This window comes from Siphateles boraxobius, unplaced genomic scaffold (genome assembly GCF_051911475.1).
Source record: "Siphateles boraxobius isolate OS27281-9 unplaced genomic scaffold, OSU_SipBor_1 222, whole genome shotgun sequence".
Lineage (NCBI taxonomy): Eukaryota > Metazoa > Chordata > Actinopteri > Cypriniformes > Leuciscidae > Siphateles > Siphateles boraxobius.
The window spans coordinates 230001-257509 of record NW_027508836.1 but is presented as its reverse complement, the minus strand read 5'-3'; the positions used below and the strand labels follow the sequence as shown (position 1 = coordinate 257509).

The window sequence follows — 27509 nt, the reverse complement described above, 5'->3', positions numbered from 1 at the left end:
GAAGCTTGTTAAGCCACATTTGTACTGCGGTCAGGGGCGCTCATTCTGTAGCTGGAACGTGCCGCGTTGGAGATCAGCTACTAGTGCTGAGCAGTGGCTGCGTGTCTGTGGTGAACGTCATCATGAAAGTAGCCAATTGTGTTCTGCTCTTTCTGACGGCTGCGCGCCTAACGTCAGTCAGTGACAAATGCTGTATATCGAAATATCGAAAATGTGTTTAAAATCATATCACCGTTATCGAAACAAAAAATATTGCGATATATGTTGATTTTGAATTATTGTCCAGCCCTAACGCGGTATTAAAGAGACGGCTCGCACAACGGGTCCAAGTAGTTGCAACTCTTTCCGTTTAAAAAACGTTTTTGTCGGGGCTGAACGCAGTCCTGATTCCATAACCACAGACGGGCCAATGAGATGTGACAGTGGGCGGAGCTACTCAGCAGTGACCTGTCAATCATTACGTGTGGTGTGTATTGCGGTGTGTGTCCTCACCTGCGTGCGAGCAGCGCGTTCATCTCCTCCATCAGGCCTCCACTCCCGCCACTCGTCCGGTTGGCTTCGCTTTTGGCTCCGGAAGAGCAGTTCTCCTCGGGCTGAGGACACACGGCTCAATCACTTCCTATTTAAGGATTCTATACGTAGATTTTTCATGCAAAATCTGGGATGTGTTTTAGAAGTTCTGGTTCTATACTCTACACTATAAAAAATATTGGGTTATTTTATTTTACCCAAATCTTGGGTTCAGCCTTTTCGGACAATTTTTTTTTAGGTTATTTTTTTCAGTCTCTGGGTATTTTTTGTGTTACCCAGCTCCTGGGTCAAACGTAACAACCCAGTATTTGAGTAGTTTTTGTGTTACCCAGCTCCTGGGTCAAACGTAACAACCCAGTATTTGAGTAGTTTTTGTGTTACCCAGCTCCTGGGTCAGACGTAACAACCCAGTGTTTGGGTAGTTTTTGTGTTACACAGATCCTGAGTAAGACGTAACAACCTGATGTTTCTGTAGTTTTTATGTTACCCAGCTCCTGGGTCAGACGTAACAACCTGATGTTTGGGTAGTTTTTATGTTACCCAGCTCCTGGGTCAGACGTAACAACCTGATGTTTGGGTAGTTTTTATGTTACCCAGCTCCTGGGTCAGACGTAACAACCTGATGTTTGGGTAGTTTTTATGTTACCCAGCTCCTGGGTCAGACGTAACAACCTGATGTTTCGGTAGTTTTTATGTTACCTATATCCTGGATCAGACGTAACAACCCAGTGTTTGGGTAGTTTTTGTGTTACACATATCCTGGGTCAGACGTAACAACCCAGTGTTTGAGTAGTTTTTGTGTTACTCAGCTCCTGAGTCAGACGTAACAACCTGATGTTTGGGTAGTTTTTATGTTACACAGATCCTGGGTCAGACGTAACAACCCAGTGTTTGAGTAGTTTTTGTGTTACCCAGCTCCTGGGTCAGACGTAACAACCCAGTGTTTGGGTAGTTTTTGTGTTACACAGATCCTGAGTAAGACGTAACAACCTGATGTTTCTGTAGTTTTTATGTTACCCAGCTCCTGAGTCAGACGTAACAACCTGATGTTTGGGTAGTTTTTATGTTACCCAGCTCCTGGGTCAGACGTAACAACCTGATGTTTGGGTAGTTTTTATGTTATCCAGCTCCTGGGTCAGACGTAACAACCTGATGTTTGGGTAGTTTTTATGCTACCTAGATCCTGGGTCAGACCTAACAACCCAGTGTTTGAGTAGTTTTTGTGTTACCCAGCTCCTGGGTCAGGCATAACAACCCAGTGTTTGGGTAGTTTTTGTGTTACACAGATCCTGGGTCAGACATAACAACCCAGTGTTTGAGTAGTTTTTGTGTTACACATATCCTTGGTCAGACGTAACAACCCAGTGTTTGGGTAGTTTTTATGTTACCTAAATCCTGGATCAGGCGTAACAACTCAGTGTTTGGGTAGTTTTTGTGTTCCACAGATCCTGGGTCAGACGTAACAACCCAGTGTTTGGGTAGTTTTTGTGTTACACAGATCCTGGATCAGACATAACAACCCAGTGTTTGAGTAGTTTTTGTGTTACCCAGCTCCTGGGTCAGGCATAACAACCCAGTGTTTAGGTAGTTTTTGTGTTACACAGATCCTGGGTCAGACATAACAACCCAGTGTTTGAGTAGTTTTTGTGTTACACAGATCCTGGATCAGACATAACAACCCAGTGTTTGGGTAGTTTTTGTGTTACACAGATCCTGGATCAGACATAACAACCCAGTGTTTGAGTAGTTTTTGTGTTACACAGATCCTGGGTCAGACATAACAACCCAGTGTTTGGGTAGTTTTTGTGTTACACAGATCCTGGGTCAGACATAACAACCCAGTGTTTGGGTAGTTTTTGTGTTACACAGATCCTGGATCAGACATAACAACCCAGTGTTTGGGTAGTTTTTGTGTTACACAGATCCTGGGTCAGACGTAACAACCCTGTGTTTGGGTAGTTTTGTGTTACACAGATCCTGGGTCAGACGTAACAACCCTGTGTTTGGGTAGTTTTGTGTTACACAGATCCTGGGTCAGACGTAACAACCTGATGTTTGGGTAGTTTTGTGTTACACAGATCCTGGGTCAGACATAACAACCCAGTGTTTGAGTAGTTTTTGTGTTACACAGATCCTGGATCAGACATAACAACCCAGTGTTTGGGTAGTTTTTGTGTTACACAGATCCTGGATCAGACATAACAACCCAGTGTTTGAGTAGTTTTTGTGTTACACAGATCCTGGGTCAGACATAACAACCCAGTGTTTGGGTAGTTTTTGTGTTACACAGATCCTGGGTCAGACATAACAACCCAGTGTTTGGGTAGTTTTTGTGTTACACAGATCCTGGATCAGACATAACAACCCAGTGTTTGGGTAGTTTTTGTGTTACACAGATCCTGGGTCAGACGTAACAACCCTGTGTTTGGGTAGTTTTGTGTTACACAGATCCTGGGTCAGACGTAACAACCCTGTGTTTGGGTAGTTTTGTGTTACACAGATCCTGGGTCAGACGTAACAACCTGATGTTTGGGTAGTTTTGTGTTACACAGATCCTGGGTCAGACATAACAACCCAGTGTTTGAGTAGTTTTTGTGTTACACAGATCCTGGATCAGACATAACAACCCAGTGTTTGGGTAGTTTTTGTGTTACACAGATCCTGGATCAGACATAACAACCCAGTGTTTGAGTAGTTTTTGTGTTACACAGATCCTGGGTCAGACATAACAACCCAGTGTTTGGGTAGTTTTTGTGTTACACAGATCCTGGGTCAGACATAACAACCCAGTGTTTGGGTAGTTTTTGTGTTACACAGATCCTGGATCAGACATAACAACCCAGTGTTTGGGTAGTTTTTGTGTTACACAGATCCTGGGTCAGACGTAACAACCCTGTGTTTGGGTAGTTTTGTGTTACACAGATCCTGGGTCAGACGTAACAATCCAGTCAAATTGTTGCATGTCTGTGAAAAAAAACAGGTTTGTGTACATTTTATTTTATCTATAAATACGTTATTGTTCTTTATATCGTTTAATTTTATGCAAAGCAACATACAGGGGTGTGTGAGTAACGAGTGTTGCATCAGTCGTGTCGCGTGATGAAAACGCATGATGCCTTGCAAAGTTTTTATAAAAAATACAGAATATAAATAAGTATGATGTTAAAATATGTTCTCAGAACTGAACACTGATTGTTTACGGACAGGTTATGGAGGTCAATCACAGCGTATTTGTTTTTTATGTTTTAGCGCATTTCTTAATATAAAATTGTATTAAGATGCTGATACAGAAGCTGAATATGATCATGTTGTATGTTTTGCAGTTGTTGTGAGTGAGTTTCTGACAGACCCGATTGACGCGGCGCAGTTTGGCTCCCGCGATCATGGCGGCGAGTCCTGTGGGGCCCTGACCGTCGTCCTGCGCGGCCCCGGGGCCCCCGTACCCACACGCGGGTAAAGGGGGCGGGGGAGGGGGCGGAGCCCCGGAGGAGGGCGGCGGGGGCCCGGGCGGGGGGGGAGGCGGGCAGGGGCCGCCCATCAGCAGCGGAGGGGGCGCGGCAATGGGCGGAGCTACGGACAGCACCGCGGGGTGACCCTGAAACGGGGAACCTGGGGAAATAACACAGTAACAAGTAATATTGAAATGCATTTCTTTTCAAAGTAACTGACAGTGCAACCGTCACTCAGATCAACACTGTGTGTCGTGGGCTCTCGTACCTGAGTTGGACGATCGTCTCTCGCGCTCGATATGCGCCTGCATTTCCATTTGCCTGCAGACACAGAAACACACTGAACCTTCCCATCATGCACTGCACACACACTGCGAAACTGTCAGATTTCATGTAGGATTTGAATTATGCTATCTAGAGAAATCATAATGAACTGCATTGTGTCATATTTACCCTATTGGTCAAAAGTTTGGATTAATTAAGATTTTTTAACGTTATTGAAAGAGTCATCGAAGCTGCATTTATATGATCAAAAAAACAGGAATATTGTGAAATATTATTATAATGTAAATCAGCTGTTTTCTATGTGAATATATAATAAAGTGTAATTTATTCCTGTGATCAAAGCTGAATTTTCAGCATCATTACTCCAGTCTTCAGTGTCACATGATCCTTCAGAAATCACTATAATATGATGATTTGATGATCAAGAAACATTTATGATTATTATCAGTGTTGAAAAGAGTTTAAAAATATTTTTGGGGAAACTGTGATACATTTTATTTTTCAGGATTCGTTGATGAATAGAAAGTTCAAAAGAACAGCATTTATAATCGCATAATCATGTATTTATTATAATAAGAAGACATTGACTCGAGGGACCCATAATGCATCAGTAGAATGGGTCAGGAACATTTCTGATCGAATACTGAGCCTGACAGCATCAGATATCAGATGAAGAATCGATCCGACCTGGAAGCGTGTGACACAGATCCGCTCAATACCCAGATGCATGATGGGACAGTGGAAGAGCTGACACAGCATCATAATGCAGTTTCTGACCACCAGAGTGCGCCTGTATGCGTGTGCTCATCATATCACATTTATAGTGTCATATAATGCTATTTTAAAGGCTCCTACAGCAGGTTCACATGCATCAAACACACTTTATTCTCTCATAATCTCCACTGCAGCGCCAGCTCTTTCTCTCAGTGTCTGAAACGCTTCCATCAAAGATTCAGTCTCTCTAAGCCCCGCCTCTCTGAGAGCTGCTCTGCTGTGATTGGTCAGAAACCAAACGCTCATTATCATATCTGAATCTCAGCTCTTGATCACAGTGATACGAACAGTAACGATGGCGTGTTTTACCTTATCAATCTCAGAAAACAGCGTCTTCTCGACACGAACGACACGAACCAAACTCTTCCAGTCGCAGATACACTAGTGTTTGAGGGCGGAGCTAAGAGACGCTGCTCAGCCAATCAGGACCAGAGGCGGGCATTATGCTAATTAGTTACGGGAAGTGAGACTGAATTACTGTCAAGTAGTCTCGTTTCTCGTTTCAGTTCAGAATCATTTCTTTCTTTTAGGAGTCAAAAACTCTGTCTATCTTTGAAACTTTTACATTCACAAACAGCTTTATTACACACTCGCTGCAAAAAAATGCTTTTTGAATGTTTCCAGTCCAAATATCAAAAAAATCTTAAATCAAGATGGATTTACTAAAGTAGTAAATAAGTCTTGTATCTGGAGAGAAAAATAAAAATGAAGTGAGTTTTTGCTTCATTATCTGCCAATGGGGTAAGAAGAAGATATTTGGACTGGAATAAGACAAAACAAGCATTTTTTGCAGTGTACATGAAAGGAAATATCCGTACAGCTGTAATATATTACTGTGTGTGTGAATATGGTGCTTTACTCGTACCGTCTCTGCACCTCGAGCTCTTCTGTGTTCGGCCCGTTGTGGAGCTGCCGCTGAACAGCTGGACCTGAAAGAGACATTCAACACCGTCAGAAATATGTGTCCAAGTGCAGCGAGTTTGAGCTTAAAACAAGAACAAATATCTGACAGTGGGGTCCGAAAAATAGACTTAATTCAAGTGGATCCCATCGGCAGATATTAGTTCGTCTCGAACTGGAGAACGCCAGTGTCACTATAATGACAGAAGAAACACATCATCGTTTAAACGACAGCTTTATCTTCATCTAAACACACTTTTACAGGAGCACACCTTCACTAATGTTCACACACAACCGCGCAAAAGTTTGGAATAATTATTTGATGTTTTTGTAAAAAAAGTATTTTACTCAGGAAAGCATATATCTGATCAAAAAATCATTGCTGCTCAGTTATTATTACTGGTTATTGTTACTGTGAACTGTTACTGGAGTAATGATGCTGAAAATTCAGCTTTGATCGCAGGAATAAATTACACTTTACTATATATTCACATAGAAAACAGATGATTTACATTGGAATGATATTTCACTGTTTTTACTGTGTTTCTGATCAAATAAATAAAAGTTTTTGATCAGTACTGTGTCCTAGCTTCATCTTAACACCCATCATGACAGAAAACACACGCGCCTGCAAGTCATGATGAATGAATCGAGTGAAATGTGGTGTTGTTCAGAGAGTCTGACAGAGAGCGGGTCATCAGGGATATAAACCTCACTGCAGAAACATGCTATCAGATCCTCTGCCATCAACATGGTAAATATTGTAACACGTCTATAACACAACGATTCCTCAAGCTCGTGTTTCAAGAAAACACTGCAACCCGATGCCATCTGACACACACACACACACACACACACACACACACACACACACACACACACACCCTGATGAAACTTACCACTTTACAAAATTAATGAAACGCATAGATGATATAAACAACGGGATGACTAGTAATTTCCTACTACTTAATTCTGAAAAAACCAAGAGATTCTAATTATTCGCCCTAAAGCCTTGAAAAGAAATCCATCTTAAAAATATATCTAAATTACGTCATATGCTCTCAATGACAAATGCGGAACAACTAGTCCATTAGTCCATGACATCAAGGCTAGATTATTGTAATGCTCTACTGGGTGGTTGCCCTGCACGCTTAATAAACAAACTACAGCTAGTTCAAAACGCAGCCGCTAGAGTTCTTACCAGAACCAGGAAGTACGACCATATTAGCCCGGTTCTGTCAACACTGCATTGGCTCCAGTGGCGTAGCGTCTGGGCATGCAGGTTATGCACGTGCAAATGGGCCCGGGCCGATAGGGGGCCCGCCCATGGGGAACTTTTAATTAAAACAGGTTAATTCATTTTTAAAGTGTAGCCACAATAAATATATTTTTGTATGCATGTCATGTGTAATAATTTCTTGTTTCTCCATAATTTCTAATTTCTCCGACATTTGTTGTGTGCATTTATTATGCGTTTATTATTTTTTGCACCCCGCGGCTGCCGTAGAACTGTACCGTCATTTTTTACGGCATCGTGTGAGTGTGAGAGAGGTTACTAGACGCTAGCTAATTAAACATTAAAGGATGGAAAAATACAAACATAAAAGTGGGGCCTTTAAGAGAAAAAAGAAGGTGGAGAAGTTAGTTGCGACACAAAAACTACCTAAAATAGACCGGTTTAGTTCTCTTTCTTACCATCCCTTCTGTTGCTTCAGCGGAGCCCTCATTTTCAAAACTGAAGCTAATAAACAGACTATTGGGACTGGCAATTATTTCCATCGAGAATGCACAAAGCCATGAATTAAACACCAATGACATCGTGCTCGTGGATAAATTTGCCGAAAGAAAGGCCCGGAGAATGCAACTAAATGAGTAAGCAGTTTTATGTTTTTTACATTTTGGGCCGCGGTGCCAAGATCAGTAGTTGATTATTGACATTGGCTGAGCCTTGGTTGGTTTTAGACTTGTTTTTGTTCCGTTCTGGTTGTGAAAAGTTGTTGGCTAGAGTTTTTTTTTATGGTATTGTTTGGTATGGTATTTTCTTGATACACTACAGTGAAAGTCTATAAATGAATCTTCAATGTACTTGGGGGGCAGGGTTAGGGGGGTCCGTACACATTTTTTTGCATATGGGCCCGGGACTGACTTGCTACGCCACTGATTAGCTCCCTATGAAACATCGTATACATTTTTAAATATTGCTGATAACTTACAAAGCACTAAATTGTTTAGCTCCCCAGTACTTGAGCGAGCTCTTAACGCATTATAGTCCTTCACGTCTATTGCGATCTCAAAACTTCGGCCAGTTGATAATACCTAGAATATATAAATCGACTGCTGGCGGTAGATCCTTTTCCTATTTAGCACCAAAACTTTGGAACAATCTTCCTAACATTGTCCGGGAAGCAGACACAGTCTGTCAGTTCAAAGCTAGACTAAAAACACATCTCTTTGACCTAGCATACACATAACACTCTATAGACTTCTATAATTCAAATCAGTTAAATGATTATTAGACAGCGATAGAATATACAGAGCGGCCGCAAAAACAGAAGTTCAAACACATTATTCTAAAGATGGCTGTGCGCTTGTTTCTCTGCAACACAAGGTCTATAAAGCACTATACAGGTGGCAACCACACAGAACACCCTAGCAACCACACAGAACACCCTTGCAACCACACAGAAACACCCTAACAACCACACAGAACACCCTAGCAACCACACAGAACACCCTAGCAACCACACAGAAACACCCTAACAACCACACAGAACACCATAGCAACCACATAGAAACACCCTAACAACCATACAGAACACTATAGCAACCACACAGAACACCCTAGCAACCACACAGCAAGTTGCAGTCCTCCAATCAGTATATGACAAACATAAACCCAACATAAACTGAACTGGTCTGAGTTTACAACAGAACCAAAGCAAGCGTAGAGAGAGAGAGCTCACACACACACATACACACACACACACACTGTACGTACAGGACATGTTGAAGAGGATGAAGCGGCCGTTGCACACACACACACAGAAGCAGTGGCAGATCCAGTGTGTGATCATCATCATCCTGCGCTCGACTCTCTGCTCTAACAGTGTCCGGTGTCTGACACACGTAACACACACCTGAACACAACAGCAGGCCCAGAGGATCCTGTTTCTGTGTGTGTGTGTGTGTGTGTTTGTGCGTGTGACTGTCTGTGTGTGTGTGTGTGTGTGTGTGAGTGAGTGAGTGTCTGTGTGTGTGTGTGTGTGTGTGTGTGTGTGTGTGTGTGTGTGTGTGTGTGTGTGTGTGTGTGTGAGTGTGTGTGTGTGTGTGTGTGTGAGTGAGTGTCTGTGTGTGTGTGTGTGTGTGTCTGTGTGTGTGTGTGTGTGTGTGTGTGTGTGTGTGTGTGTGTGTTTGTGTGTGTGTGTGTGTGTGTGTGTGAGTGAGTGTCTGTGTGTGTGTGTGTGTGTGTGTGTGTGTGTGTGTGTGTGTGTGTGTGTGTGTGTGTGTGTTTACTTTTGTGTGTGTGCGTAAACATCAGTCTGTGAGTGTTTACTTTTCTCATTAGATTTTAGCGCTGCTCTTCGTTACTGTGTTTACCCTCGTAAAACGCACGCCGACCTGGCGTTTGTTTGTTTGTGTCTTGACTGTTGAGTTTCGCTTGGCTAAATAGTTGGGCGTGGCCTGCTGTACACATTAACGGGGTATTAGCTATATCTAGTCATTCAGGTCTCAGCCTATTGGCCCTGAGTGAGACCTGGATCAGACCAGAGGACACTGTCACACCTGCTGCCCTCTCCACTAACTTCACTCTCTCACACACCCCTCGTCTGCCCCGAAGAGGTGGAGGTACTGGTCTGCTCATCTCAAATTTGATCCTTTACCACCTCTGTGTGACAACAGCTCATTTGAATCACATTCAATTACCATCACTAGTCCCATTAAAATCCATTTTGTAGTTGTATATCGTCCCCCAGGTCAACTTGGCAGTTTCTTGGAATAGCTTGATGTGCTACTCTCATCCTTCCCTGAGGATGGTACTCCTCTTGTAATTCTTGGAGACTCCAGGCCAGCCCGCGCCACACCCTCTGCCTGCTGGTTATCTGATGTTTTCCGCCAACATCGTACTAAACTCAGGGGTGCAGAGAGGAAGTGGCGCAAATCGAAAGATCTGACAGACCTGGGTCTTTATCAATCCCTCCTCTCTTCCTTCTCTGCTAATATCTCTACTGCTAAAATGACTTACTATCACAACAAAATTATCAATTCTTCTGACTCTCGCATGCTTTTCAAAACCTTCTCTCTTCTCAACTCTCCTCCTCCTTCATCCACCCTAACAGCGGACGATTTTGCCACATTCTTCACAGATAAAACAACCACCATCAGCGGCCAATTTACCAAACCACAAACTGACACACACATTTTACCAGCAAACGCACACATTCTACCCTCCTCTACTTCAAGCCATTTCTTCCTCAGTTGTACCCACACTCACACACATCATAAACACCTCTCTTCACACTGGTATCTTTCCCACAGCTTTTAAGCAGGCTCCGGTAACCCCACTGCTTAAGAAACCCAATCTAAATCCAGCACATCTAACAAATTACAGACCAGTATCTCTTCTTCCATTCGTCATGAAATCACTTGAATGAGTTGTTTTCAACCAGATCTCCTCCTTTCTTACACAGAACAACCTCTTGGACAACAATCAGTCTGGTTTCAAAAGCGGACACTCAACTGAGACTGCCCTGCTCTCAGTAATTGAAGCTCTGAGACTCAAGAGCAGCTTCCAAATCCTGAGTCCTCATCCTGCTGGATCTGCTGAATTTGACACAGTTAACCACTAGATCCTCCTGTCAATCCTAAAGATGAAGGGCATCTCGGGAACTGCACTCCAATGGTTCGAGTCTTACCTCTCAGGTAGGTCCTTTAGGGTGCTGTAGAGAGGTGTGGCATCTAAGACCCAACATCTAGCTACTGGGGTGCCTCAGGGATCAGTGCTTGGACCACTCCTCTACTCCATCTACATGACATCACTAGCATCTGTCATTCAGAAACATGGCTTTTCCTATCATTGCTACGCTGATGACACACAACTCTACCTCTCATTCCAGCCTGACGATCCGACGGGAGCTGCTCGTATCTCAGCCTGCCTAACAGACATCTCTGGCTGGATGAAGGACCACCACCTTCAACTAAACCTTGCGAAGACAGAGCTACTTGTGGTCCCGGCCAACCCAACACTTCATCACAACTTCTCCATTCAGCTAGGCTCATCATTCATAACTCCATCAAGGTCAGCTAGGAACCTTGAGGTTGTAATTGATGATCAATTAAACTTCACAGACCACATTGCTAGAACTGCCCGGTCGTGTAGATTTGCCTTGCACAACATTAGAAGGATCAGGCCCTTCCTTACAGAGCATGCTACACAACTCCTTGTCCAAGCACTTGTTCTATCCAGACAGGACAATTTGTAATGCTCTCCTGGCTGGTCTTCCAGCATCTGTCAAACCTCTGCAACTGATCCAGATTCTGCAGCCAGAATGGTCTTTAATGGGCCGAAGAGACTCACGTCACTCCTCTCCTCATAAACCTGCACTGGTTGACAGTTGGCGCTCGCATTAAATTCAAGTCACTGACGTTTGCCTACAGAACAACCACTGGCACTGGCTGACAGACATTACGATGTTTAGCCGGCATCGCGACCCCCCCCCCCCCCACACACACACACATTTCCATGGTGACGCTTCATGCTTGGTAAGTGATTCACCACAGCCAAAATAGCGCTATTTTGAAAGATGAAGCTCTTTTATTTATAAATATTAACAAACTTGCTTACGATGTCATCAACTATCTTCTATTCCGATTCTCAAATATGTGTAAGTGAGTTTGTTTTGTTGTTTAAAAAACCTTTTATAAATGATCTTGATCTATAACGTGAGGTGGGCGCCGTCATGTTTGTTTGGGTCGCAGTTCAGAGATTCCTGTCTGTTGGATTTATTACAGCGCGTGAATTCATCAGTTTCTCCCGAAATACATGAAAGTGTCCAGTGAACTGGGAGAAAAATAGAGTTGACTTTATAGTTATTTACACTGTGTGTCTGATGTGAATAAAAACCGGCGGCAAATATATTTGAATGGTTTGTTATTGATGCTTCCATAGACACCATTGTGTATTTTACAAACTATAAATGTATTGTTTTGCTATAAATTATATGTATTTAAATGTCTGAAACCTAAAATAAACATTATGTGTTTAAAAACACTGAACAGTTGTGATATAGCCTATGATAAGCACTGAGCGCGTCCGTCTTTGGCTCGCGCCAGCCATAGCGCAAAAGCACAGTTTGAATCCGGCAGTGATGTCACGCCACTGTACATTCGCTCCTTTGTGGTCAGCTGCTGCAGAGTTTGCCGAAATCGAAATTGTTGATGAGATATAGAGGAAAATATGTTGTGGAAAATGGAAAATGAGAATGTTACCCCAAAACCACCCCCCCCCTCGATATCATCGTCCATCGCGATGTTTCACTGTAGACATCGTCTGATACCAAATTGGTAGACATCGCCCAAACCTAGTGTGTGTGTGTGTGTGTGTGTGTGTGTGTGTGTGTGTGTGTGTGTGTGTGTGTGTGTGTGTGTGTGTGTGTGTGAGTGTGTGTGTGTGTGTGTACCTCCGTCTGCGCTGCTCAGCACATTGAGGGCGAACAGCATGGCGTTGGAGAAGGTGTTAGCCTCCTCTTTACTGGCGAAGTTCAGGCCGTACACCTGCCGCGCGTCCCGCCACTGGTGGAAGGTGGGCGTGGCCTGGTTATACTTCAGACCCTTCACTATGGAGTAGTTGATGACCACCTGTCAGAGGTCAGAGGAAGGGTTGGGGATCGTTGGAATTTTAACAATTCCGATTCTAATCGATTCTTAATTTCGATTCCAATAAGATAAAAAAAAGTCTATTATTTCAAAAGTCACATTTAGTCTTATTGCAAAACATTTAATTGTAACTGAATATCATGAACAAAATCAACAGCTAAAGAACACTTACACAAGGAACGTTTGCCTGTGGTTTAAAAACACCATAGAAGAACAGCTAGTCTAACTAATATAAACTGCAAGCATTATTAAAGACAATAAACACTCAGTTATTAAAAAATTAGCAATCGTAACAAATAGATACAACTGAACAAAGATATGATTGAAATAAACAGTGTTTTCAGGTGCAGAAACTATAATCAAATATAAAATTACACTGCACTTTATAAATAAATACATTACAAATATACACTCACCTAAAGGATTATTAGGAACACCATACTAATACTGTGTTTGGCCCCCTTTCACCTTCAGAACTGCCTTAATTCTACGTGGCATTGATTCAACAAGGTGCTGAAAGCATTCTTTAGAAATGTTGGCCTATATTGATAGGATAGCATCTTGCAGTTTATGGAGATTTGTGGGATGCACATCCAGGGCACGAAGCTCCCATTCCACCACATCCCAAAGATGCTCTATTGGGTTGAGATCTGGTGACTGTGGGGGCCATTTTAGTAAAGTGAACAATCAGTCTGGTTTCAAAAGCGGACACTCAACTGAGACTGCCCTGCTCTCAGTAATTGAAGCTCTGAGACTCAAGAGCAGCTTCCAAATCCTCAGTTCTCATCCTGCTGGATCTGCTGCCTTTGACACAGTTAACCACCAGATCCTCCTGTCAATCCTAAAGATGAAGGGTATCTCGGGAACTGCACTCCAATGGTTCGAGTCTTACCTCTCAGGTAGGTCCTTTAGGGTGCTGTAGAGAGGTGTGGCATCTAAGACCCAACATCTAGCTACTGGGGTGCCTCAGGGATCAGTGCTTGGACCACTCCTCTTCTCCATCTACATGACATCACTAGCATCTGTCATTCAGAAACATGGCTTTTCCTATCATTGCTACGCTGATGACACACAACTCTACCTCTCATTCCAGCCTGACGATCCGACGGGAGCTGCTCGTATCTCAGCCTGCCTAACAGACATCTCTGGCTGGATGAAGGACCACCACCTTCAACTAAACCTTGCGAAGACAGAACTACTTGTGGTCCCGGCCAACCCAACACTTCATCACAACTTCTCCATTCAGCTAGGCATTCTTTAGAAATGTTGGCCTATATTGATAGGATAGCATCTTGCAGTTGATGGAGATTTGTGGGATGCACATCCAGGGCACGAAGCTCCCGTTCCACCACATCCCAAAGATGCTCTATTGGGTTGAGATGTGGTGACTGTGGGGGCCATTTTAGTAAAGTGAACTCAATGTCATGTTCAAGAAACCAATTTGAAATGATTCAAGCTTTGTGACATGGTGCATTATCCTGCTGGAAGTAGCCATCAGAGGATGGGTACATGGTGGCCATAAAGGGATGGACATGGTCAGAAACAATGCTCAGGTAGGCCGTGGCATTTAAACGATGCCCAATTGACATTAAGGGCCTAAAGTGTGCCAAGAAAACATCCCCCACACCATTACACCATCACCACCAGCCTGCACAGTGGTAACAAGGCATGATGGATCCATGTTCTCATTCTGTTTACGCCAAATTCTGACTCTACCATCTGAATGTCTCAACAGAAATCGAGACTCATCAGACCAGGCAACATTTTTCCAGTCTTCAATTTTTCTGCTACAGGAGTTATTTCATGTATGTTACATATGCATTTTTCCAGTCTGTCCAATTTTGGTGAGCTCTTGCAAATTGTAGCCTCTTTTTCCTATTTGTAGTGGAGATGAGTGGTACCCGGTGGGGTCTTCTGCTGTTGTAGCCCATCCGCCTCAAGGTTGTGCGTGTTGTGGCTTCACAAATGTTTTTCTGCATACCTCGGTTGTAACGAGTGGTTATTTCAGTCAAAGTTGTTCTTCTATCAGCTTGAATCAGTCGGCCCATTCTCCTCTGACCTCTAGCATCAACAAGGCATTTTCGCCCACAGGACTGCCGCATACTGGATGCTTTTCCCTTTTCACACCATTCTTTGTAAACCCTAGAAATGGTTGTGTGTGAAAATCCCAGTAACTGAGCAGATTGTGAAATACTCAGACCGGCCCGTCTGGCACCAACAACCATGCCACGCTCAAAATTGCTTAAATCACCTTTCTTTCCCATTCTGACATTCAGTTTGGAGTTCAGGAGATTGTCTTGACCAGGACCACACACCTAAATGCATTGAAGCAACTGTCATGTGATTGGTTGATTAGATTGAACAGGTGTTCCTAATAATCCTTTAGATGAGTGTAGTTACAAAAGTTATTCAGTGAAGAACGAGTGAATTTTCTTAGTCTTCTGTTGTTTGATTAGTGTTATTATAGAGTTATTATGCTGTAACTTTAAGAGCTGCACGGATCCAATATACTGATACACGGACACAGAAAACACGTCACGAGTGCATTCAGTTGTATCTATTTGTTGCAATTGCAAATTTTTTTACTTGTCTTCAATAATGTTTACAATTTATATTAGTTGTTTAATGTATCAAAAATCCAGATGCGATTTTTCAGTAAATATGATGGTCTGCATTTGTAGTGAAACACAATTTTTAGGAGAAGTCAAAGAGTTAATACACCGGTGATCAATAATATATTTTCATTTTCTTTGTTTACAAGTGAACATTTCTGTTTTGCAAATTATAACAGGTAAATTATATATATTGTTCATTTATAGGTTTTCACATTTAATAACTGTTAAACAAAAAAAGATGAATTTACAATAAGGGGGACAAAATTTTCTGTCAAATGTGAACATTTTAATACAGTAGGTCTAACATAAAATAAATCCCTCTAGTTTTACAAAAGTAATAATTTATCGTTACCAACAGAAACATACAAATAAGAAAGTTACAGTACAGTTTTCAACAACGAGAACATTATATAGAGATACAACAGACAGCAGTCTGAAGATACAAAACAAACACACTGATGCTCTCTGACAGAACTAACCCACTAATCTAATGGGAAAATGAAGTGTTTTTGAGAAAGTCATATTGAAATGCACACAAAGGAACCGAAATTTTAATTTTATAACAAGTATCCGATTCTTGACCTCAAATATCGATTTTCGATTCCCAACTCTAGTCAGAGACCAATCTCATCAGATTACTTAATCGTTGTTGAGTGGCGTCTATCTTGTGCATAAGTGTGTGTGTGTGTGTGTGTGTGTGTGTGTGTGTGTGTGTGTGTGTGTGTGTGAACACTCGTGTACCTTGTGCATTATTGTGTGTGTGTGTGTGTGAACACTCGTGTATCTTGTGCATTAGTGTGTGTGTGTGTGTGTGTGTAAACGCTCATGTATCTTGTGCATTAGTGTGTGTGTGTGTGTGTGTGAACGCTCGTGTGTCTTGTGCATTAGTGTGTGTGTGTGTGTGAACGCTTGTGTATCTTGAGCATTAGTTTGTGTGAACGCTCGTGTGTCTTGTGCATTAGTGTGTGTGAACGCTTGTGTATCTTGTGCATTAGTGTATGTGTGAACGCTTGTGTATCTTGTGCATTAGTGTGTGTGAACGCACGTGTATCTTGTGCATTAGTGTGTGTGAACGCACGTGTATCTTGTGCATTAGTGTGTGTGAACGCACGTGTATCTTGTGCATTAGTGTATGTGTGAACGCTTGTGTATCTTGTGCATTAGTGTGTGTGAACGCACGTGTATCTTGTGCATTAGTGTTTGTGTGAACGCTTGTGTGTCTTGTGCACTAGTGTGTGTGTGTGTGTGTGTGTGTGTGTGAACGCTCGTGTATCTTGTGCATTAGTGTGTGTGTGTGTGTGTGTGTGAACGCTCGTGTTTCTTGTGCATTAGTGTGTGTGAACGCTTGTGTATCTTGTGCATTAGTGTGTGTGTGTGTCTGTGTGAACGCTCGTGTTTCTTGTGCATTAGTGTGTGTGAACGCTCGTGTATCTTGTGCATTAGTGTGTGTGAACGCATGTGTATCTTGTGCATTAGTGTGTGTGAACGCTTGTGTATCTTGTGCATTAGTGTGTGTGTGTGTGTGTGTGAACACTTGTGTGTCTTGTGCATTAGTGTGTGTGTGTGTGTGTGAACGCTTGTGTATCTTGTGCATTAGTGTGTGTGAACGCACGTGTATCTTGTGCATTAATGTGTGTGAACGCATGTGTTTCTTGTGCATTAGTGTGTGTGTGTGTGTGTGTGTGTGTGAACGCTCGTGTATCTTGTGCATTAGTGTGTGTGTGTGTGTGTGTGTGTGTGTGTGTGTGAACACTCGTGTATCTTGTGCATTAGTGTGTGTGTGAACACTTGTGTATCTTGTGCATTAGTGTGTGTGTGTGTGTGTGTGTGAAAGCTTGTGTATCTTGTGCATTAGTGTGTGTGAACGCACGTGTATCTTGTGCATTAGTGTGTGTGTGTGTGTGTGTGAACGCTCGTGTGTCTTGTGCATTAGTGTGTGTGTGAACACTTGTGTATCTTGTGCATTAGTGTGTGTGTGTGTGTGTGTGTGTGTGAAAGCTTGTGTATTAGTGTGTGTGAACGCACGTGTATCTTGTGCATTAGTGTGTGTGAACGCTTGTGTATCTTGTGCATTAGTGTGTGTGAACGCTCGTGTATCTTGTGCATTACTGTTTGTGTGAACGCTTGTGTATCTTGTGCATTAGTGTGTGTGTGAACGCTTGTGTATCTTGTGCATTAGTGTGTGTGTGAACGCTTGTGTATCTTGTGCATTAGTGTGTGTGAACGCTCGTGTATCTTGTGCATTAGTGTGTGTGTGAACGCTTGTGTATCTTGTGCATTAGTGTGTGTGTGTGAACGCACGTGTATCTCGTGCATTAGTGTTTGTGTGAACGCTTGTGTATCTTGTGCATTAGTGTGTGTGTGAACGCTTGTGTATCTTGTGCATTAGTGTGTGTGTGAACGCTTGTGTATCTTGTGCATTAGTGTGTGTGAACGCTCGTGTATCTTGTGCATTAGTGTGTGTGTGAACGATTGTGTATCTTGTGCATTAGTGTGTGTGTGTGAACGCTTGTGTATCTTGTGCATTAGTGTGTGTGAACGCTTGTGTATCTTGTGCATTAGTGTGTGTGAACGCACGTGTATCTTGTGCATTAGTGTGTGTGAACGGACGTGTATCTTGTGCATTAGTGTGTGTGAACGCACGTGTATCTTGTGCATTAGTGTGTGTGAACGCCCGTGTTTCTTGTGCATTAGTGTGTGTGAACGCTCGTGTATCTTGTGCATTAGTGTGTGTGTGTGAGTGTGTGTGAACGCTCGTGTATCTTGTGCATTAGTGTGTGTGTGTGTGAACACACGTGTATCTTGTGCATTAGTGTGTGTGTGTGAACGCTTGTGTATCTTGTGCATTAGTGTGTGTGTGAATGTATGTGTGTGAACGCTCGTGTATCTTGTGCATTAGTGTGTGTGAACACACGTGTATCTTGTGCATTAGTGTGTGTGTGTGTTTGTGAACGCACGTGTATCTTGTGCATTAGTGTGTGTGTGTGTGTGTGTGTGTGTGTGTGAACGCTCGTGTATCTTGTGCATTAGTGTGTGTGTGTGTTTGTGAACGCACGTGTATCTTGTGCATTAGTGTGTGTGTGTGTGTGTGTGTGTGTGTGTGTGTGTGAAAGCTCATGTGTCTTGTGCATTAGTGTGTGTGAACACTTGTGTATCTTGTGCAATAGTGTGTGTGTGTGTGTGAAAGCTTGTGTATCTTGTGCATTAGTGTGTGTGAACGCACGTGTTTCTTGTGCATTAGTGTGTGTGTGTCTGTGTGTGTGTGTGTGTGTGTGTGTGTGTGTGTGAAAGCTCATGTGTCTTGTGCATTAGTGTGTGTGTGTGAACGCTTGTGTATCTTGTGCAATAGTGTGTGTGTGTGTGTGAACGCTTGTGTATCTTGTGGATTAGTGTGTGTGAACGCTCGTGTTTCTTGTGCATTAGTGTGTGTGAACGCTCGTGTATCTTATGCATTAGTGTGTGTGTGTGTGTGAACGCTTGTGTATCTTGTGCATTAGTGTGTGTGTGAGTGAACGCTTGTGTATCTTGTGCATTAGTGCGTGTGTGAGTGAACGCTTGTGTATCTTGTGCATTAGTGTGTGTGTGAACGCTTGTGTATCTTGTGCATTAGTGCGTGTGAACGCTTGTGTATCTTATGCATTAGTGTGTGTGTGAACGCTCGTGTATCTTGTGCATTAGTGTGTGTGTGAACGCTCATGTATCTTATGCATTAGTGTGTGTGTGAACGCTCATGTATCTTATGCATTAGTGTGTGTGTGTGAACGCTCGTGTATCTTGTGCATTAGTGTGTGTGTGTGTGAACGCTTGTGTATCTTGTGCATTAGTGTGTGTGTGAGTGAACGCTTGTGTATCTTGTGCATTAGTGTGTGTGTGAACGCTTGTGTATCTTGTGCATTAGTGCGTGTGAACGCTCGTGTTTCTTGTGCATTAGTGTGTGTGAACGCTCATGTATCTTATGCATTAGTGTGTGTGTGAACGCTCGTGTATCTTGTGCATTAGTGTGTGTGTGTGTGAACGCTTGTGTATCTTGTGCATTAGTGTGTGTGTGAGTGAACGCTTGTGTATCTTGTGCATTAGTGTGTGTGTGAACGCTCGTGTATCTTATGCATTAGTGTGTGTGTGAACGCTTGTGTATCTTGTGCATTAGTGTGTGTGTGAACGCTTGTGTATCTTGTGCATTAGTGCGTGTGAACGCTTGTGTATCTTGTGCATTAGTGCGTGTGAACGCTCGTGTTTCTTGTGCATTAGTGTGTGTGAACGCTCATGTATCTTATGCATTAGTGTGTGTGTGAACGCTCGTGTATCTTGTGCATTAGTGTGTGTGTGTGTGAACGCTTGTGTATCTTGTGCATTAGTGTGTGTGTGAGTGAACGCTTGTGTATCTTGTGCATTAGTGTGTGTGTGAACGCTCGTGTATCTTATGCATTAGTGTGTGTGTGTGTGAACGCTCGTGTATCTTATGCATTAGTGTGTGTGTGTGTGAACGCTCGTGTATCTTATGCATTAGTGTGTGTGTGTGTGAACGCTCGTGTATCTTATGCATTAGTGTGTGTGTGTGTGAACGCTTGTGTATCTTGTGCATTAGTGTGTGTGTGAACGCTTGTGTATCTTGTGCATTAGTGTGTGTGTGTGTGAACGCTTGTGTATCTTGTGCATTAGTGTGTGTGAACGCACGTGTATCTTGTGCATTAGTGTGTGTGAACGCACGTGTTTCTTGTGCATTAGTGTGTGTGTGTGTGTGTGAACGCTCGTGTATCTTGTGCATTAGTGTGTGCGTGTGTGTGAACGCTCATGTATCTTGTGCATTAGTGTGTGTGTGTGTGTGAACGCTCGTGTATCTTGTGCATTAGTGTGTGTGTGTGAACGCTTGTGTATCTTGTGCATTAGTGTGTGTGTGTGAACGCTCGAGTATCTTGTGCATTAGTGTGTGTGTGTGTGAGTGAACGCTCGTGTATCTTGTGCATTAGTGTGCGTGTGTGTTTGTGAACGCTTGTGTATCTTGTGCATTAGTGTGTGTGTGTGTGTGTGTGTGTGTGTGTGTGTGAACGCTCATGTGTCTTGTGCATTAGTGTGTGTGTGTGTGAAAGCTTGTGTATCTTGTGCATTAGTGTGTGTGTGTGTGAAAGCTTGTGTATCTTGTGCATTAGTGTGTGTGTGTGTGAAAGCTTGTGTATCTTGTGCATTAGTGTGTGTGTGTGTGAAAGCTTGTGTATCTTGTGCATTAGTGTGTGTGTGTGAACGCTCGAGTATCTTGTGCATTAGTGTGTGTGTGTGTGAGTGAACGCTCGTGTATCTTGTGCATTAGTGTGCGTGTGTGTTTGTGAACGCTTGTGTATCTTGTGCATTAGTGTGTGTGTGTGTGTGTGTGTGTGTGTGTGAACGCTCATGTGTCTTGTGCATTAGTGTGTGTGTGTGTGAAAGCTTGTGTATCTTGTGCATTAGTGTGTGTGAACGCACGTGTATCTTATGCATTAGTGTATGTGTGTGTGTGAACGCTCATGTGTCTTGTGCATTAGTGTGTGTGTGTGAAAGCTTGTGTATCTTGTGCATTAGTGTGTGTGAACGCACGTGTATCTTATGCATTAGTGTATGTGTGAACGCTTGTGTATCTTGTGCATTAGTGTATGTGTGAACGCTTGTGTATCTTATGCATTAGTGTGTGTGTGTGAACGCTTGTGTATCTTGTGCATTAGTGTGTGTGTGAACGCTTGTGTATCTTATGCATTAGTGTGTGTTTGAACGCTTGTGTATCTTGTGCATTAGTGTGTGTGTGAACGCTTGTGTATCTTGTGCATTAGTGTGTGTGTGTGTGTGAACGCTTGTGTATCTTGTGCATTAGTGTATGTGTGAACGCTTGTGTATCTTGTGCATTAGTGTGTGTGTGAACGCTTGTGTATCTTATGCATTAGTGTGTGTGTGTGAACGCTTGTGTATCTTGTGCATTAGTGTGTGTGTGAACGCTTGTGTATCTTATGCATTAGTGTGTGTTTGAACGCTTGTGTATCTTGTGCATTAGTGTGTGTGTGAACGCTTGTGTATCTTGTGCATTAGTGTGTGTGTGAACGCTTGTGTATCTTATGCATTAGTGTGTGTGTGAACGCTTGTGTATCTTGTGCATTAGTGTGTGTGTGAACGCACATGTATCTTGTGCATTAGTGTGTGTGAACGCTCATGTATCGTGTGCATTTGTGTGTGTGTGTGTTAGGGGTGGAACGGTACATGTATTCGTATTGAACCGAATTGGTACGGACGTCACGGTTCGGTGCATGAATTAACATGGAGAATACACGGTATAAAAATAAATAAAACTCGAGTGCAAATTAATTAATGTAATGCGGAACTACTGTTAGATACGCAGGTCCTTTAGGGACACCTAATCTGTTGCCCTGCTAGATTTGTTTACTTTAGCCTGCCTCCGCAGCGCTAGCCTCCGATGACCGCGCGCGCGCCTTCCCAAATGGACGAGGCATTTATACTTCGCGCTTGCCGGTGTAACGTTACTATTCTTTGAAACGACAGTGTGCGACTCAGTGTAATTGTCCTCTAAATCATCAGGAATCAGCGGTGAGAAGTAAGGTACACTCGTGAATGTTTATTTTAGTACTTTAGTACTCTACTAACACGTTAGGACACCCAAACCACACTACTAAAGAATCATGTAAAGCAGTAAACCAGATTATTCCTTGTGACATTAGAAAAAAAATGGATATGAGAACGTAACCTACAACTAAATTAACGTTATCTTACATATTTTCTAAACATTTTTAGTTAGTTTTGTGAACCTTTTTATAAAACATGGCCATTTATTTCTATTTAAAGGGCTTATGTCTGCTATTGTTGGCTCATTTTGTTATTGTAAGCAACTAATTTAGACGCAAGAACTGGGTGTAAAAAAGAATAAAATAAAAATAATTGCCTTCTGCATTTTTGTTTAGCTTTTCCCTCCATTGTACCGAACTCGTACCGAGCCGTGATGTCTGAACCGAACCGTGACTTCTGTGTACCGTTCAACCCCTAGTGTGTGTGTGTGTGTGTGTGTGTGTGTGTGAACGCACCTGTTGGTCCTGCAGTTTGACGCCCACCACCCGGAAGGTGTTGTTGGTTGTGTTGTGGTAGATGTTGATTCGACTGAAGCCCTGCTGACCCGGTTTGATCGGCACCCATTTTTTGCTGGTGTCGTCGTAGACCATGACGGAGGCGCGGGCCTGACAGATGCTCTGCTCGCTGAAACACACACACACACACGGTTAGTCAATGACGCTCAATTAATGTCCTCGTTAGAGTCACTCCATCAACCCGCCGCTCGGATAATCAACCCACAACCACCAGCTTCCAAACACAGAGTTCAGAAAACACATTTAGACAACAAACTTTTGACATCTGACTGATTGTGTTGTTTTGATAAGTGCATTAAAGCAGATATATCTAGATAATTACAAAAAAAACATTTTTTATCTCAGCATCTGCAAATTAGGCAATATTAGGTTTTTTATTTGTAAATCAGCACACAAAAAAACACATTCTAGGGCTGTTATACACAATCACTGCTGGAGAAACACAAACATGTGTGATTAACAACTGAACCAAAACTTACGTCACTGAAATACAGACGTGTGACAACATGCCCCGGTCTGCTCTTCTTAAAGGGTCATATCACGAAAATATGAGTTTTTATGTGTGTAAGTGCTATAATACTTCTACCAACACTGAAAACATGAAAAGTGAAACCCAGGAACTCTGTTCCGGTGAGTCTTTCTCTGCAAACATGTCTAAAAATAGGCCAATCATAGGATCTTATTATAATATTACCGGCCCTTAATCTGCACGTTTACACACACCAGCCGACATCTGGCGCTGTATCTGTGGACACTTGTGTAGAAGTTCAACATGATGATGAGATGATCAATGTAACTCCACAACAACTACATAAATGTCTCCACTAACATTCAGAAACGTGTAAAAGTGAAACTCTTCAGCGATGATCATTCTCGTGCGTTAAACAGCTTCGGTTGAGTTACTGCTTATGTTCGCTGATCAATGTTTATATGTGAATAAAAGCCTAAATTGAATCTGTTTATCATATAAAGCGATTGAGCCTTTCCAGAAAATGTGGACTAAACCACTCATTTCATATGGATTAGTTTTACGATCTCTTTATGAAGTTTTTGTTACATTTCAAACCGCTCAGTTCTCACCATCTCCGACAAGTCAAGCTAATGTTGATTCTGGTTTTATTACGTATAATAGTATATAATATTTATTTATTTATTTATTAGTCTCAGTGACACAATAATAACTCAGGCTCTATTAACAAGAGCTCATTAGTGTCTCATTCTTCATTATGTCTAAAATAGGAGTCAAACCACATGTGACCCGTTACCATGACGACAACGTCTGATGACATCACAGATCATGCAGCCGCTACTCACACACACAAACACAAACCTAATGAAACGAAAGCGTCAACTAAGAGATGATTATCTGAAGAAAAGCTACTTTTTTTTACTTTTTAAAGATGCTGAAAACATCGAGTTGTGAGATTAAAACGTTTGAGGAATCAGAGACACTCGACTACAGCCACAGAAACCCGTTCTGACACACACACACACACACACAGTCACTGAGCCAGTCGTTACACAAGAGTGATGTGTGTGAAGCTGAACCGCTGAAACACAACCGGCTCATTCCTCTGGCCTAAATCAAGAACATGAACTCTTCTTTAAAGTCAGCATGAAATCAAAATGGACAATTCTTGTTTTTCTATGGAATATTGCAGCATTTATTATGAATCATTAAAATTAATCTGGAATAAGTTGCTCTTGCAGCATCTCTTCTCTTCTCTGATGATGTGGGCGGGGCTATAACCTGTCACTCACATGAGATCAGCCAATAGCAAACCACAACCATCCAATCAGTTTTCCACAGACACGATCAAGCCCCGCCCATATGTGTTCTGGTTCCGGAAGCGTCAAGACTAGAGCAACTTCTGTTTCATACCACGCTTTACAATTCAGAATACAGTATGGACAAACCCAAACGTTGGGTTACATTTTTTAAATTACATTTTTAACCCAACGGCTGGATTTGTCAATATTTGACCCAAATTTGGGTTGTGATGTGATGTCAGTAGTTCCCCGTTCAGTCTATTAGTCTCCCCAGGTGTCTCAGATTAACCACACCGCCTTGTTATCCTGTTTAGATCGTTTGCCCCTAAATTCAAACCCTTTGCTTTAGGCTATGTTTACACGGAAACGATCTGAAGAGAAAACTCAAAAGTGGCGTTGCGTTATCACTTTTTATTCTGCGTTTAGACGAGCGTTATCGGGGGAAATGCGCGTGCATATGATGACGCAAAAGTGTGTGAAATTCGATGTAGTATGCACTCCAGGCGGCTAGGTGGCGATGTGAAGCACTGCGACACAACAACACCAATATCTGAGAATATTTTGTACAACTGCTGAAAAGACTCTTGTACGTTTATCAGAGCTGCTAGAGCAACTTGAAGGTCCGACGTATGGAAATAATCCGGAATATTGGGGTTATTTTCCTGTAATGGCGCATGCCTGTGACGTAAATACGTACGCGACGAGAGCCACAGATTTGCGTTTTTTCTGTTTAGATGGGAACGAGACGGTGGATCGTTTTTAAGATTTCCACTCTGGAGGGGGGTTTCACTTTTTTGCGTTTTTAAGCCTCCAAAACGCCGTCGCCGTGTAAACGAAAGGCACATCCGATAAAAGATTTTTACGTTTTCACCCAGAATCGTTCTCGTGTAAACAGGGCCTTAGTCTAGTTTCCAGTTTATTTAATAAAGTGTGGCTGCATTTGGATCTTTCTTCCTCCTCGCTTCAACCTCTTCATGACAGGTTGAAACAACCCAGCATTTTTTCGAGTGTGATGTAAAAGCATAAATGATGAATATTTCATACATGTTTGAACTCCTCCTGTAAGATCTGCTCTGATATTGAATGAACGCATCTCTACTGTAGAAATAACGCATCCTCACCTCAGAAGCCAGAACTTGTGTCTAGACCTGGTTTTCTGTATTCTGTTGCAGGATTGAGTCTCATTTATTCTGCATAAGATAAAATAAACTAAGCTCTTGTTATAATCTCTCAGGATAAAACTAATCGGGAAATGATTTAATACCGTGGCGGCTTTATATCAAATAACATGCGTCTGCTGTCTAGTACTAGAACCGGTTCATAATACATTTTTAATACATTAAGAAACAGAATATTATTTTGAGTTTATTATTCTTCATACAGTCGAACCAAAAATGATTCAGACACCAGATATAATTTTTGATATGTTTCTACTAGTGTGTGCAGGACACTATAGTTCATTTCTGTAAGTGAGGAGAGCAAAATAAAGTAAACTGTGACATATTATACACAAAAACTCTTCATACAGCGACTACCAGTAAAATATGAGACCAAAAATGATTGGGACACTTTGAGCTGATCATGTTTTGCTGAAGTGTTTTTTCTTTAATAACTAATGCAGCTTTTTACACCACAGACTGAACAACATGAAGCATTGCTTGGTAACTGGTTGAGCTAAACTGGTATTATCTAATTGTGTAGTTAAATTTAACAGCTGACAGATATTCAACATAATTCATGTGTGAGAGTCTAACAGAAGGACGGACAAAACCAGTCAAATATACACTGAGTTCTGCTCATATTTTATTACCATTTCCTAAACTATAGCGGATAAACTGTGATAATGTGAGAAATGCTGAAGCTGTCTGAATAAATGTTGGTTTGACTGTACATTACTGTGAGAAACTGCACTGCATTATGAGAAATATTAAAAGCACTCAGTAATAAAGTGAGACTGACGCGACGGCCAGACAGAAAATCTCCAGGAAAATGAAAAGACTAGAGCGGATCGTGGGAATACACGGCTTCGTGTGTGTGTGTGTGTGTGTGTGTGTGTGTTGTGTGTGAATGGACGGCCGGAACACATTAAAGTTTCTGTTTTCTGTTAGAACGGTGTGTGTTAGCGGCCGCTAAGTTAATAACTAATGATCTTTACAACGGAAGTGAATCAATCAAAACTAACTTTATCTGGACAATAACTTTATTCTAGATCTGCTGTAAAGCCTAAACAATCTCTGTTACTGTAATCTCCTGTTATCACTGTAAAGCTGCTGTGAAACATCTATAGTGTTAAAGCGCTGTATAAATGAAGGAGACTCGACTATAATCAGAGAAACGCTGTTGACTCCACACACTGATACATTACGTTTCCTCTGTCTGTCACATTGTATCAGGGGATTCCGTGGTTGCCATGGCGCCCTGGCTAGTGTGACTATGGGATGCTGAGAAGAGCCATAAAAACTGTCATATAGACAAAAGAGTTTAGTAAATCCTTTATATATAATGCATTATAGATGTATATTAATACATTAACTATGCACTTTGTCTGATCTCATGAATGACTGTAACCAGAGTTATGATACATTATAATAAAGTGTTACACCTTTACAAAGTATAAATGTAATATGTTAATGTAAACTAATGAAGCTTTTACTGTAACGTGTCACCGGGATTTCTGTGTGAAAATCTGTTTTCTCTGTAACAAACACACTCAATATCTGCTGGACACACACACACACACACACACACACACTCATCTTCACACACACACACACACACACACACACACTCATCTTCACACACACACACACACACACACACACACACACATACACACTCATCTTCACACACACACACACACACACACACACACACACACACACACTCATCTTCACACACACACACACACACACACACACACTCATCTTCACACACACACACACACACACATACACACTCATCTTCACACACACACACACACACACACACACACACACACACACACTCATCTTCACACACACACACACACACACACACACACTCATCTTCACACACACACACACACACACACACACACACACTCATCTTCACACACACACACACACACACACACTCATCTTCACACACACACACACACACTCATCTTCACACACACACACACACACACACTCATCTTCACACACACACACACACACACT

General features: G+C 42.2%; 1 protein-coding gene across 4 annotated transcripts in view; it reads right to left on the bottom strand.

Moving 5' to 3' along the window:
* evlb (Enah/Vasp-like b) overlaps positions 1-27509 on the bottom strand; it is a 62468-nt gene that overhangs the window by 8351 nt on the left and 26608 nt on the right. For all 4 annotated transcript variants that reach the window (XM_077240234.1, XM_077240233.1, XM_077240232.1 and 1 more), the window contains exons 2-7: positions 22483-22651; positions 12617-12794; positions 5905-5968; positions 4249-4301; positions 3881-4140; positions 493-593 (exon numbers count right to left, since the gene is read on the bottom strand). In XM_077240234.1, the coding sequence (XP_077096349.1) occupies positions 493-593; positions 3881-4140; positions 4249-4301; positions 5905-5968; positions 12617-12794; positions 22483-22651 (825 nt within the window). The remainder of the gene's footprint in view (positions 1-492; positions 594-3880; positions 4141-4248; positions 4302-5904; positions 5969-12616; positions 12795-22482; positions 22652-27509) is intronic.